Consider the following 15,076-nt stretch of genomic DNA (forward strand, 5'->3'; position numbering starts at 1 on the left):
GGTGTCTTCCAGAGAGGGAGTTAAGAAAGAGAATACTCAACAGAGGTATATAGTGGGATTGTCAGCAGTCTGAGTATGAAAGGTGAGAAAAGAAATGCATAATTCTAATAGCCTGAAACAGTACCGTAACTGCTCTACTTGAGTCATATGGTTTTACCTTTAAAATCACAACATTTCAGCATCTTCAATTTCAAGATGAAAAACAACTAATTAACTGCTGAAGAATTTCAAATCAGGCTTGCTTGTTCTCAAACTTAAGAATCTCTGTTTTGTTCCCCGTCTCACTATCAAATTCAGTTCCTTTGCAGGACAGATGCTGCACTTACAATGTTGAACATGCGTTCAACATTGTGCATTTACTGTATGTAACTCTGCCACAAAACCTGAAAATTAAAACCCCCTTAGATTTAACATTTTAAAGTTTTAATTGGGTGTAAGAAGTGAACTTGAGAAAACCTGAACACCATGCAGAAAACATAGTGATCCAATACAATATGCAGCTAAATAAAGGAGACCTCACATTTTAAAATTTGTCTGACACTCTGACAGCATCTCCATAGGGATAATGGTACTTTCTTTTGCAAAGCACTGTGCTATCTGCGAAGCTGTATAAGAACTAAGTGTTATTATTAGAGATGGGAAAGGCCTATTAGATCATCTGTCCATCTCAGATATAACAGAAAATGACAGTGATTTGCTGCTGTGATTTGACAGTGACATTTGTAAAAATGTCCTTTCCTCTTAACTCTCTGCAAGTTTCAGTGCTGAGGATTCAATAAGCTAGACTGCTTACTAACTTTGTCAGTCTCCAACTTCTATGAAGCATTCCGAGGTATTAAATAATTAAATTTCAGACCCACTTTTTCATCTCCTTCCTTCAACTTTTATTTTTTGAAGAGGAAGGAAAGAACAATCCTCATGAATAGCACATGTCAAGCTTCAGAGAATTGATCTTCCACTCCCCAGCTGCAGACCGCCTGCATCTCACGCCTTTGCAAGACAGTACTGTAGCATCTCTCCTGCTTGGGATTGTGCATCATGTAGGAGAGAAGCTGTTGTGCATCCTGCTGGTGTTTTCCAGCAGACTTCCAACGCAGAAGCCGTGTACAAAATATAGCCATCACAACCCACTGTGATACGAGCATGCATCCATCATGTAACCCATCCATGGTGGATGCCTGATCAGGTAATGCATAGAGTCTTATGTGATGGCAGTCATAAGAGGTCTGCAGAACTCTTGGTGGTGGATACTGGCAGGTCAAAGACCGTTCTCCTCATGGAATAAGGCTCTGCTTCTCCACTGCTTTTAAGGGAAAGAATTGTTTCTGCTCTTCCTTATGTTCCCTAAAATTTCTTGGAATGTTTGCTACAACAGGTTTTTAATTTAAGTGCCAATATAACAAAATGTCTGGAGGGAAATCAGTTGAAGTATTCAGAAGATGACTCTAGTATGATTCACACTGCTGTAAGCAAAGAAGAGGTCTGTCTGGCCTTCTGTACTGGAGTGATAACAGATATTGGATGCAGTGTGTACTCAGATAAAGTTAATGGCAGTGACATCGGGTAGATGACACAGAGGAGCAAACTCCTATCATCTGTTTTTTAACACTCTGTGCCCAAACCATTATATGTCACACTTGGTAAAAGTGAATAACCTTTCAGTATCTACCACTCCTCCCTCCCATGCTCTCACTCAAATGAGACTGAAGGACTACTAGATAAATCACCTCCATATATTCACAAGGACAGCAGAGCTAAAAGCAGCCAGGGAAAAAGGATTCAAGGTATGCAGCTCATTAGTAGTGGCCTCCCCAATATTTAGCAGTCATTGTACAGACTCGTACATTCCCAAAGCCCTCTCACAGTCATAACAAATGTTTACATAAAGCCTTGTACCTTCAAAGTGCTTCACCAACATAAATATATTAATAAGACCTTTCCCAGAAGAGAACGCAGTGCCAGAGAGATGCCATTCAAATAGCTGGGCTGTGAGAGGTAGAGTTTCAAATATTTCATTAAACCTTCATCCTCTGCCATCAATTTCAAGCCCATTTAGAAAAAAAGATGGAAAGTACAGTGGAGCTTTATGAGCAAAAAGAAAAGTAACTGCTCATAAAATGATTCTGTCCTCTATGATTGCAGCGTTAATTAAATTGTATATTCTGTGATGTGCATCAACTAAATTCGACATAAAGTGAAATAAAAATAAGATTTTTATGCTCAGTTTGACTGATGCCACCTAGATGGTTCTCTCAAAGTGACTGGTGACAATGGCCACACATGTGGTTTGGTATGCATCTTGTTTAGGGGTCATAATTAAAACGTTAAGGATAGTTCGGCATCTGATACTTAATTGCAAACATGTTTAGAATTCTAGTTAGCACTAGGTGGTTAAGAACTGACAAACTTACCTAAATGGTGTAAGGGCAAAAAAGGCAATAAAACATGTCATTCTTCAAATATGGCAGACCACATACAGATGTGCTTTTCAAGGACAAATTCATTATGCAATTATAACGTGGAATAGTCTACAAAAGATTTTTTGGTAGTAATAGAATTACATTTGTCATACATTTTTGGGTGAAATCCAGTTGCTTAGGTTTTAATTTGTTTTTTTATCATGTTTTCTTACAATTAGTAAGCCAGACTGCCTTATCATGTTCGTGATCACTACTCAGAGACAAGCATGTGTCTGTTGCTAAACATCTGGCATAGGTAAATCATGTTAGCCTTTGTATGTGCAGTACCGTGTTTACTAATTCTGAAGCCAGCGTACTTGTTGGTTGCAGCTATATCTGCTGTGAATTCTGCAATGTCTGCTGTGTCAGCTGATAACAGGTTTATGGAGATAGGACCTCTCCCATCCCTCTCTGTCCCCTATTTATTATCACATAAAATGCACTAGAATTTGTTTGGCATCTTTGCTGCGGAGCAGGGGCTGGAACATCAAAGATGGTGAGGTACTTGGCAGTAGTCAAATATGGAAATATGAATGACATTTCTTGTGAAACACAGCTCCCAAACCACTGACAGATGTAACTCTCTTGGTTCTTGGTAGCGATTTCTTTTCCAGATTGGGCTAAGCAATTCTTTGAATCAGGCTCATCATATATATGACAGAAGTAAAGGTTCCATAACAGAGCAAAAATAAATGAAGACCTTTTGGATTAAATATACTTGGCTTACCTACATCTTGAGTAACTGATTTCTGTGGGGTCACTTTTTATTTGCACAGTGAGCTCAGGAGCTGTTGTAGAAAAGCTACAACTAGTATATAGAAAACTAAGATTAACAAAGTCCCCAACTAACCTAAGTTATGATATTTTCCCATATTTATTGGATACCTTGCATGCTTATGAGCACAGAGATGCAAAAATGAAACAGGAGACCTCCTGTATTATGAAAAAATATTTAGGGAGTTAGTGTAAACACAATTTTTCATGATGTTTTCATAGGATCATATTGCCTAGCTTCTGATAAATAAAAAAGCCATGCATTGGTAGCAACTTCAAAAAGGCCTTATCAAAAAACTTTACAAAAATGACAATGTTTTTTCTGCATATATAGTACCTGAAATTTGAAGAAAGGTGAGGGCAGAGGCTCAAATGGGAACTAAGAAAAGCTAGTTTCTTCTTGCTAACATGACTCTCATGCAAATATTTTTGCATAGACGAATGACAAACACATGTAAAAACATACATCCATCAGTTCACTTGGGCTCTGAAAGCACAAATAAGGTACAACCTAGATTTCGTCTCTACTGCAAACTATTCAAAGCTCTTGTAATACTCTGCTAATATCCAAATACTTTAAGAATTATTTATTTTAATTACCTCCTTCTGTTTTAATAAAGAGTTCTTTCCAAGTCAGAATGCATTTTTGACAGTAGCTCTCACTGTTCAATATCTATTTCAAGCAATGTTATTGTTTTGTAGTAGCAGGATATGAACTTCATGAAGCAACCAAGAGACTGAGTCAGGTCTTACTGTGGACGTGAGCTAGAAAACTCAAGAGGCAACGTTCTACGCCACAAGACAGATGAAATCCCAGACTAATCTATACCATGTTATCTGTCAGCTACATATGGGGATATCATTGTTTATGTTCTAAAAGCTTAAAGTTATACTAAAAAGGTAAAGTTTCAATTCCTCTTTATGTAGTATTTGGCTTATTTTATGTGTTTTGACACAGAAAAACATGAAACACTCTGATATCACACACAATAGGGCAATAAAAGTCCAATTTGATACTTAATAAAGTTTGAAAGGATTAATACACTCCGATTTCACATTTCTAGCTTTCCGGTATGCTGAGGCCTTAAAGGAAGAGGGTCCTTGAACTGCAAACTTCCTTTTTCTCTTTTTTACATTTCATCTTTAGCTCTAAGAGTGGAAGGAAAATGCCCCATATAGCATGGGTACCAATGTCACACGCAATAAGAGAGCCCTGCAAATGCTGTCACTATGAAACAATGCCATGCAGAATAGTCTCACTGTAGCAGTGACTTTCAAATCAATAAGCAGTAGAAGAAAGCCATCTGAAAATACAGTCTTTAAAAACAAACACTCAAAAAGGCAAGACTGAAATCTACCATTTTTGAAAATCTGAGAAGGCTGCATGGCTCAGCATCTGCTGAATTTTTCACAACTTGTAGTCTAAATCCAATATTCAGGTTTTTGTCACTTGTATTAAGGAAAGATTTCATCCAGAGATTTTCCCTTTAATTACAGAAACTAAGGTTCGAATCCAAAGCAGCTTATTAGCTAAATTAGACAACGAGGAACTCAGACTCGGATTCCTTCTTCTCCCACCAGAGAACTGAAGCACACTGTGCACTCTGACTATTATGAGTGGGCAGATATTATCTAGCAATCAAAAGGAAAAATAATGTAAAACTGAGTACAAAATGGTCTTATAATAAGCAAAAAGGTGGATGTGCCAGGATGAACAACCTCACAGGATGCACAATTTAGTGATGAAGTATTTCCTAAAAGTGTCTTGTGTACATATGGCACTACACCTACTAAATAAGGAACCCACAGGATGTTGGCACAGAGAAGAAAATAAAAAAGGTGATTAATATTTGAGTGAGGTGCCGTTCCAAGGTCTTTGTCAAATGCATAATTCTAATCAATGGATATTATTGCATAGCAGCTCAATAAAACTGTAAGGTATTTCAATGAAAACCTACCATTATCTTAATGCACAATAAGATGTCTTGAGATGCAAACACTGAGAATGATTAGGGCCACAAAGAAGCCTAAATGCACACTGCTCTTATAATTCAAATGCAAATTCTATGTACTCAAAATGCATCAATTCAAGGAAAAGTCAAACTCATGAAAACTTTCTTAATATGTTGCATAAAGTATCAAAAAGATTGAAAATAGGATTAGCAAAGGAGAATGTACCATTCAATGAGTATTGGAAAAGATGCTTATCAAAAATTTATCAGGCGAAGTAAGTCTGAGAAATGCTGATAACAGAAGGGAGCTGTCTCAGCAAAAAAAATGTTGCTAGTTTGACTGTTTCTCCAGCTGAGGATAAAAGTGTCCTGGGGGGAAAAAAAAGTCTGATTTTTCTTACCTCTTCCTTCTCTGCACTTTGCAAGTCCCTCCACTCCTCAGTGACGTGACCGAAGTCCACTGTGTTCATTGCAACCTTATATTCCCCAATGATATCATGTTTGGAGAAACGATCAAAGTCATAAACTGCCATCACTAAAGTTTTTCCACCCAGCTCGGAGTATGGCACCTGCAAAGAAGAGAAAATGACAAACTCCGTATCTGAGACAATAAAGATCAGTCCACTACAATGCAAATCTATTTCTTTGGTTTATCAGCTGTCATCTCAGGTAAATTGAACTGCAGAGAAAATTATGAGGTGTATTTGTTTCAGAGTCACCAGATGCAGTATTTTTGAGACCAGGCTCTGGCACTCAATAGAACAATGTGGCAGCTCACTCATCACTCCCTGGGTTTTTCCCATTCTACTTCAAATCATTTTGTGGGTGATGAAACTGAAACAGGAAGCCCAATTATTTGCACTGAAGACACATGAACTTTTCACACAATGGTGTCTTTTCCTCAATAAATCAACTGTCATCACTCAGAAATGGGTAGCTCCCAGACTGATGAAAAAAACAGAACTGGCTTACTGTATCTGACACAAAGTAATTAGACACTAAATAGTTCTCATACAGTACCACTACCTATTACTTACCAAGGCATATTTTTCATTATTATACCTTTCACACCATAGACACTAAGGTGCTTTCTAAGTCACAGTGTACAGCTAGAAATTGTGGTGGCAGAAGGCCAAATTCTGACTAATTCTCCAGCTGTTCTGTTGTGTTTCGGACAGATGCTGTGGGTTAGGATGCTTATGAGTCACATTTTTAATACACAGATGAAGATGCGCAGTTCAGGTAAGCTACACTTGAGTGGCTGGAGAGGTCTGATTTAGGAATTGTTTGGATTTCCATTGAACACTTGGTCAATTTGAATATATTCTGCAAGTATAAATGGTTTCTATGGGCTTCAGTAAACATTTCTGTATTAATTGTCTATATAAAAAGAGAAATGAAAGCGTGGCATTATCATTGGCCTTGTTAACCTCTGTATGTTCCGGTCTGTTTAAACCCTAGGACTGTTGTCTTTTGTTACCGTTTGGCTTCAGCTTGCTTTTTAAAATTCTTACTAATAACATGAGTAGTTTTCCTTTTTTGTAACATGTTATTTAATGTTTAAAAGAAGCTTTCCAAGTTGAGAGCCAGCTCCAGCTTCCATTACTGAGTACAATAGTTTCAGTGGGTACAGGGTTGTGTATTGTAGTAAATACTATAGCAAAATCTATTTTGATTCTCTAAATTATTTGTAGCTTCTAAAAAGCTATAGAAGGCAAATGTATGTGGAAGGCAAAATTCTAAATAATTTCACTTTCATTTTTAGGCAGCCTCAAAAACAGGAGAAGAGAATGTTCTAAAGTTTCTTTCTCCATCAGTTTACAATACCACTTAATGGATCCCGGTCATTTGGAATGCATGAAAAGACTACATTTATCATTATTTACTTTTTTTTATCATTAACTTGATCTCAGTAAAGCTTATTTTAGCTACCTTCCTTTTTAAAGAAGATCTAGTAGCTGTGCTTCCTCCATTCATTACCTCTGAAGTAGCCTCAGCCTCCAGCTTTGTTCAGAACTACCAAGGATGTCCTCAGCTCTTGTGAAGGATTGCTCCCTCTCCCTGCTTGCTGCTCTGCTCAGAGACACTCAGCCTCTTGACTTAATGCAGGTGAGACCTTGGTAGGACACGTATGGGAGTGTTTTTCTGGCACAGACATGTCACTCCTCTAGACATGAACCCTCTTCCCACTTTGGGCCTGAGGAGGAACACCTCCCTTTGCCAGACTGGTGAAGTCCAGCTAGGATTTCTCAGTTTCCTTTTGGCAGCGCAGTGCGGGTATACAATCCAGACAGCTGGAGCCTGACAGACACCTGCACCCTGGAACAGCACCATGGATGTCCAGGAAACAGAAATGAAAAGGGGACAGGGAACGACTCAAAGAAGAGAAGGAATGAGGTCCAGGGCTTGAGATGCAATACAGCAGAAACATAACCCATCTCATCCCCATTAGCCCTTCTTTGGGAGGAAGGCAGGCAGCTCACAGCTGTGCCCTGGGAGAAGGTAACAAAATGGGCCCGGGCTGCCTGGTGGACAGCTCTGCCAAAGAGAGAGATGGCAAGGATGCCAACAGAAGCTGTGCACCACCCTGAAGTGGGTCACAGAAGTAAGGCTCTGCCCAAGTAAATGATATACTGTCAGTAGTTCCCACAGAAGTTATTTATTACAGTTGCAGCACTAGTTAAATGGTCGCTTGTCTTTTTCACTGTAGTCCCCAGAACAATGATAGGACTTGGCATGCCACGTTGGTTTTCTCTTGAGTACAGACGACAGTATCCAGGGGATGATCAGTAACCATATTGGGATGCACCTAAACACTCTGTCAGGTCTTGCGTGGAAAGCAAACTTTCTTCTGGAGCATAAAATTTGAATATTAAAGATGTGACTTAAAATAAGTGGACATTATAGCCCAGGAGTGGATGATCTGATTTATAATTTGTGCCTTTATCTTGGATGACAGCATTATTGGTTCCTTCTTTTCTTTTGTGAGCTGCACGGGAATCTGTAATTTATAACTCTGTTTTCTTTTAAATACTCTCTTAGGAAAGCTCAAGAAAAAAATAACTCCCCACAAAAGATTATTTTTATGAACATCTTCAAGGGAAAAAATAAGCTTATATATGCAGTAGTAGTTCTGTCCTCCAGGGATATCTTTCTCATTGAATGATTACATAGCCTGAGTCTTTCACTGTTCCTGTTTTCAATCTGTAGCTGTCGTTATACGATTGGGCATAGAGAGAAAGGCCTAAAGTAACAGCAGAGGAATGTATATTAGGAGAACCCCTATGAAACATGCTGTATAGTATTTCTTTATTGTATTTAACTGGAGTTTAGGTACGGCTATAGTTTTAGAAAAACACTATTGATAGATACTATTGGAACGACTTAAATATTGCAACGTAAGGCTTAGCCACATTTATTTAAGTCATATGTTATTAAACCTGAGACATGATTTCTTTTCATATGTAAAGCAGCATGGCAAAGAATTGCTGTGGCAAAGTCTAGCAAGATTAATCTGCCATATTGTCCTTCACCCATTTACTTTCCTTGAGTTTTAATGTATTTTTGAGGGGAAAAGAAAAGGTATACTGAAATTCATAAATCAGACTACAAAGATATTTAAAGAAAATGCTGGTCTAGTGAAATTTACCTGACATTTGTCAAAGTGTCACTGTTTTCTGACTTTCTTGTAAGTTTTATCCAGCCATATAATATGGATCAGATTGTCATACATTGGGATAACTGACGTGCCTAAAATGAAACCGTGCCTTTTACACCTACTGAGGTCTGACCCTATGTTATACCATTTTCATCATAAGATTGAATATCACAGGTTTCTACAACATGAAAAATCACTATGCTGCAGTTACCAATTAACTAAGATGTCTAACTTTGTAGCCAAGCACGAGATACACAGTGGTTAAATAAAAAAGTTTCAATAATTATTAAAAAAATACCTTGAATGTAAATTGCTCATTGAAAACCGGGTTAAGGGTCTTTCTGTGGACTTTTGTCTCATATTTCTTCTTCTTATCAGGCAGCAGGAAAACTTTCACATAGGGATCAGATGTACCACCCATATCTAATGCAGGCAGCTCAGCTGCTTGAATAATCCCAACCAGAAGCTGAAAAGAGAGAAAAACAGCAGAATGAAATTTCAAATAGATATTTATAAAAAAACTGTAACAGAGAAATACACATGCAGACTCTATTTCTGGTCTATGAAAAACTATCCCCCCCACTTCAAGGAAGGCAAATGAAGCAACACTATAGACTTTAGAAAACCAATTATGGCAGATGCAGACTGTACAAAGGCTGCTTTTAAGCAGAAAAGAGGTTTTCAAAGGGCAGCTGATTACAGATAAATACAGACTTCATCTTTTTAAAGACTGCAATCAAATAACTTTCAATTGCTCTCTCCTCTTGTGCATTATTTTTCTGTGCTTGGCACCATGAATAGAAATCACATTATTAAACAATCAAGAATGTCTAATTTTGACTACAAAATTTGTATTCTAAATCCCCAACATGTAACCTTCCCCCCAACCAAACACAAAAAGGTGATATATCAATGCAAATCCTCAGGCAGAGCTTTATTGAAAACAAATGGATCTTGCAGTCTTCCTTATATTTAACTTCTCTTGCTATGTATACAAATGGGTTTAGGTAGTAAACTAAGAACAGCATTTTCAAAAAATACCCCATGAAAACTAACCTTTGGTAACTAAATCCTAATAACAATTCATAATCTCATTGAAAAACAGAAAAATTAGTTTCTTAAATCTCTTATACACTTTTAAAAATAAGACTGAAGCACATTTGAAACTTGTAAACGCCTTGGCCATTTTTTAAGTGTTATAAATGAAGGCTTATGTTATGTTATGTTGTGTTATGTCATGTTATGTTATGTTATGTTATGTCATCTAGACACCCCAGCCTGTATTAGGCCTTATCAGCATAATGGAGTCGAGAGAAAGAAAATACTTTTAATCTTGTTTCATAGACACAGAACTAAGGGAAACATTCAAGTGACTCTTTAAGGTCAATCTGGAGACAAGATATTAAGAACCGGGAATGAAATCTGAGAATATTTTCTTCTAAATCAGTGCTTCAGTCACAATATATTTGCTTCTCTCATGGATGAATTGTTTAAAATGGGAAACAGAAGCTCTAACAACTGGAATATAGAACAACATAGTCAGTCTAGGAAAGAAGCTTCTGGCTTCTGAGAGATTCCTCAAAGTTGGACTTATTTTTACCAGTTTTAAATTCACAGTATGGCCTGCATGCTTTCCCACCTATAGGACTCTTAAGCTCCATGAAACATTTTCCTTTAGCTGTAAGAAGCACTTCTCCTTTTCTGTCTCATTCTTATTCTAGATGCATAACAGTTCATAAATACATGGATAGGCTCAGGATCTACATCAAGTCTTTCACATCAAAGAGTGAAAAACAAGTCTATGTCTTTTAGTTAACAGAGTGGAAAAGCAATTCAATTCCCTTTTAAAATTTCTCTCTCTAAAACTGAGGCATCATGCTCTGGAGAATAGGCTGGTCATCTTGTCTCCATTCTTAAGCCTGTGCAATATATTAGCCAGATTTTTGGTCTGTAGTTTCATGCCACCATGCTATACTAACCTAACTGAATCCCCTCTTCTACTCTTTTATATAATCTATCCTCTTGACAAATTCCAAGCTGCAACATAGTTTAGAGCAGCAAAAGAAAACAGGAATCCATAACTCAAATAATTTATTACCTTAATTAAATACTATACTTTTACAGATCTGTTGCTCTCGCATCCTATTTCCCTTTGTAAAATATAGTTCACAAAATCAACATTTCCTTTAATAAAATTCACACAGAAAGTTTGTTTTCATATTCTAAGGAAACTGAAATCCATTTGTCAGAACACATTTGCAGCTTTTCCTTTCCCCCACTTTAGATCTTCTGCTTCTGAAGGGTCTAACACTTCATACTGATTTCATACTGATTTCAAGGGGGATCAGTGTGACTCATCACACAGCCAAGGAATTTGCTCTGGGAGTCGAGGAAAAGCTCCTTTAACCGCAGGTTCTTGAAAGGCTTCAGAATTCTTTTTGGCTCTTGCATTGAAAAACAAGCACTGGTAGTCAGATGACAGTTGAGAAGACAGGGAAATACTATGTATTATGCCAGGTCATAGCTATGTGTAAATACCCTGCTGCTGACATGGAAATTTTTCTCAATTTCTCTTATTTTCTTTGTCTTGCAACAAGTAAGTGTACTGCATTCCATGAACATCATCAAATAAATAATCTGAATGTGGAAATAAATCACAAGTATATGGGCAAGTCAGTTCAGATGAAGAATAGGAATTAACAAGGATTTAAGTTCAGTAGTAATTTCTTTCCCCAAATAGAGAAGAATGATGTGGTTTTGACTGAAGTTGTCAAAAAATGAAATGCAGGATATGTACTCTCAAGTTCACTGAAAGACATGCAGTAGAAGTGAAGAAGTCAGATATGTTGGTGTACTTTGGTCCAAAGTTAAGCACAGTGAGTTTTAATGTGAGGCTGTGAATTGGTATAATTGACAAAAGTGATCCCAACCACAGCAAGAGGCCAGGGAGGGGAATTAACATGAGCTAGTTCAGGATGTGGCCAGACCTGTTAAGTAGGTTGATTCTAGGTCTACATCACATTACGGTGTCTATTCCTACTGCCAAAGTTTGGTCTTACCAGCTTCAGAGTAGGGTGCTGAAGGAGTATCAGTCCTTGACTGGAGAGATTCTGCTTGTCCAACTTTCCTGTTTTTTGGGGGACAGACCTTTTTATTTGAACTTTTGTTCCAAATTAAAATTTTCTTGGCTAGTAGGTGTACTTTCATGGAGAGCAACAGAACCTGATGCAGCTAGTTAATAAGGCAAAGTGCACACTTGATGTGAGAGAAAGCTGCTCCTGGCAATCTTAACAACTTGCAAAAAGACCCACAATGAATCAACTTACTTTTATGTCCCTCTCTTTTTCCTCCCATCTTTTGTTTGCTTACATTTTAAATACCTGAAGGCTGAAGCTATCTTTTACTGTCTGCATGCAGACTCCATAATATAGTGTGGGTTGACATTGATTGGTGACTCCTCAATATAAGTTATTAATAACCATTAGATAAAACTGTGTCTTCAATTTTGATTAAAGGTGTAATATAAACTCCGAGTACATTGAATACCAATTTAGTGGTACCTCTGTCACGAATCTTCAGTCTTGCTTTCTCCCTTTACTCCGTGCAAGCAGTAAGGATTTCAGAAATATCTACTGTAACTAAATGTATTACTTCATTCTCCCCTTGCAGACACAAAAATGAAATGTTACAGGTTGGTTGTTTCAAACCTGATTGTTCTGGAAGTCATAATCCAAAGAATACTGGATTTTCCCTAGTTTCTCCACTTCTTTGGGTTCTTCTTTCTCTTCCCCATCGGTCAGCCCAGTCTCAGCATCATCATCCTTAAGAGCCTAGAAAGAAGGAATGTAATATTCATAAACAAGGCAAACTCTTAAGAATGAGTTTAAAATAGACACTGTCCTCAAATCTATTTTAAAGCCATTAAAAGCAAGCATGACAGCAGAAATCCAAATATGCAGTTTACATATATATTTATACTATTTAGGTTGCTCAAGAAGATGTTAAAAATCAGCAAGCAAGCAATGGAAGTAGGAAGAAAGCTTCTTGGACTATTACAAGCAACGATTGTTATAAAACCTGAAAGTAGAAACAAAATATCAACTCGATATAAAAAAATTCTTCTGGGCTCACACTGGCTCTTAAAGAGGCACAAGGAGGCAAACATGCTATTAAATAAGCAAAGTCACACATTCATTCAACTTAAGAATATCTTGGCAATGTCAAACCTGGTTGTGCATGCTGTGAATTGTTTGCAATTGGCAACACGTTTCTGTAGGATTGCTATGATAAAGAGCATGTGCTGTGGATGAGTTCTTCCTACAATCGTATGCCAAACATTTTTCATGTTTATTTAGAATGAATATGGAAGCAAAGTTTTCACCATGCCATTAGCAAATGCATGTTTCTCCTTTTCCCTCCCTCCCGAGACCAATTTCCTTTTTATTCATTCTTGGTATAAAGCTTGGCTGAACCAAATTGATTGCAAGTTGATTTTAGTTTGCTTAGAAAGAAACACAAAAATAAAGAAATACAGAACTGCTTACAGCTTTGTCTACTGCATAAACCCTGCTATTTTTAAAGGACACAGCAGTTATCTGAGATTTTATACATAATTAAAATACTAAATGATGTAATCATTTTTTTTGCTGTACCAGAAAGCAGAAGTATTTGCACTGTGGAAAAGGGAATTCATACAATTATTAAACCATATGAACCATAACTAACTATGTAGATCTTATTCCAGCAGATTCTTACCTGAGTAAGAACTGAAAAATGGGCAAAAGTGATGATATAAATAGTGAAAAATTGTGGAAAATGTGAAAATAAAGTTAAGGGTGTGAAAAACAAGGAATCAATACCGAGCATTCGTCCAGAATCGTTATTTGCACGTTATAGTAAACAGTATGCTTATCTGTAAGAGCCCTATCTGGATGAAAGTTCATTCTATATGGAGCTTCTGCTTGCACAGACTATTAAGTGCAAGAATAAGATTTGTTATGTTCTTTCTCTTTTCACAATGTGAGGTGGTCTGAAGAAACCTACAGCATTTATAAACAATAGGTTGCAGCTGGAGCTCTCCATCTGAAGAGATAGCAAGGCTGGAAAGCAGCTATATCCACGGCTGATGGTGGCTGGTGAAAGAATGAACGTGAAATCATTAACATTCTCACTCAGCCATGAACGCAGTGGGAGCCACGCAACAGTTGCGTGGGTGTGGTAAGAAGAAAGATTGATCTCTGAAGTAGAAAATGTTATTTTTCAGAAGCCAGATCTAAATTCAAAAGGTCAGAGTCAAAACTGTACACTATTAAGCAATTATTTCTCTACTTTTTGAAATAAGCTAGAAATTGAGCTGGCATAGCTCAACTGAAATCAATGCAACAACATTGATTTATGCAAACTGAGGAGCTGGGTTTGAGTTAAATATCTGAATGTTAGTGAATGATGGACTCATTACTAGGAACATAAATTACAGTGTACCTGGATGAGATCGGTGGGAAAGGTCGGTAGTGGATGAGAATCACCTGTGACGTTGGAAGAGTAACACTTTTTGAACTAAACCATTTCTATTTGGAAGGGATGAACTGCCTGAAATGAAAATTATTTTGAGACATTTTAATCGCTGAGCTGCTAGTCAGCTCCCTGGCTGTAGCACAACATTTTTGTTAGTACAACAACAAGCGTGACGCTTCAAAACTGACAGGCTCTATGGCAAGAGGCACAGCCCCTGCAGGACCATACGTGGGACTTTCAGGATATGGGGTGATGTGATTATGCCAAACACCTTGCTTTCATTGGTAATAAAAATAAGCTTGAGGTTTTGTGATCATGAAAAAAAAAAAGATGTGACTCAATCCAGCTGAAGCAACCACATTTATCTGAGCCTGGAGACAAGAGGAAGCAATAACTCAGAGTAGGGTGTTAACTCCAAGGCCCACTGCTCTGAATCATCCCAGTATTGCCCTAATAGAGGACTCCATGATAGAAGAGTGATAAACAGCTCCAGTATATCACCGTTTCTGGGATAAGTACTGGACTTTCTGCTGTTCCATCTACTTTTGACCTGGATTTTGTTTGAGAGGAAATATCCTACAGCCATTCCTCAGGGATAAAAGGGAGAATGCAAAAAGAACCTTATATGCTGATTTCTAGGTATGAGGAATTTGTAACTATTGCATCAAGGCAATAGTTACATATCCATACTCTCTCTAGGAAAATTATATACTCTTCTG

General features: G+C 37.5%; 1 protein-coding gene across 1 annotated transcript in view; it reads right to left on the reverse strand.

Moving 5' to 3' along the window:
- Positions 1-15,076, reverse strand: part of SYT1 (synaptotagmin 1) — a 375,273-nt gene that overhangs the window by 76,459 nt on the left and 283,738 nt on the right. The window contains exons 6-8 of the mRNA XM_050892070.1: positions 12,551-12,673; positions 9,142-9,309; positions 5,587-5,754 (exon numbers count right to left, since the gene is read on the reverse strand). Coding sequence (XP_050748027.1) covers positions 5,587-5,754; positions 9,142-9,309; positions 12,551-12,673 — 459 coding nt within the window. The remainder of the gene's footprint in view (positions 1-5,586; positions 5,755-9,141; positions 9,310-12,550; positions 12,674-15,076) is intronic.

The sequence above is a fragment of the Gymnogyps californianus genome, chromosome 1 (assembly GCF_018139145.2).
Source record: "Gymnogyps californianus isolate 813 chromosome 1, ASM1813914v2, whole genome shotgun sequence".
NCBI classification, from domain to species: Eukaryota; Metazoa; Chordata; class Aves; order Accipitriformes; family Cathartidae; genus Gymnogyps; species Gymnogyps californianus.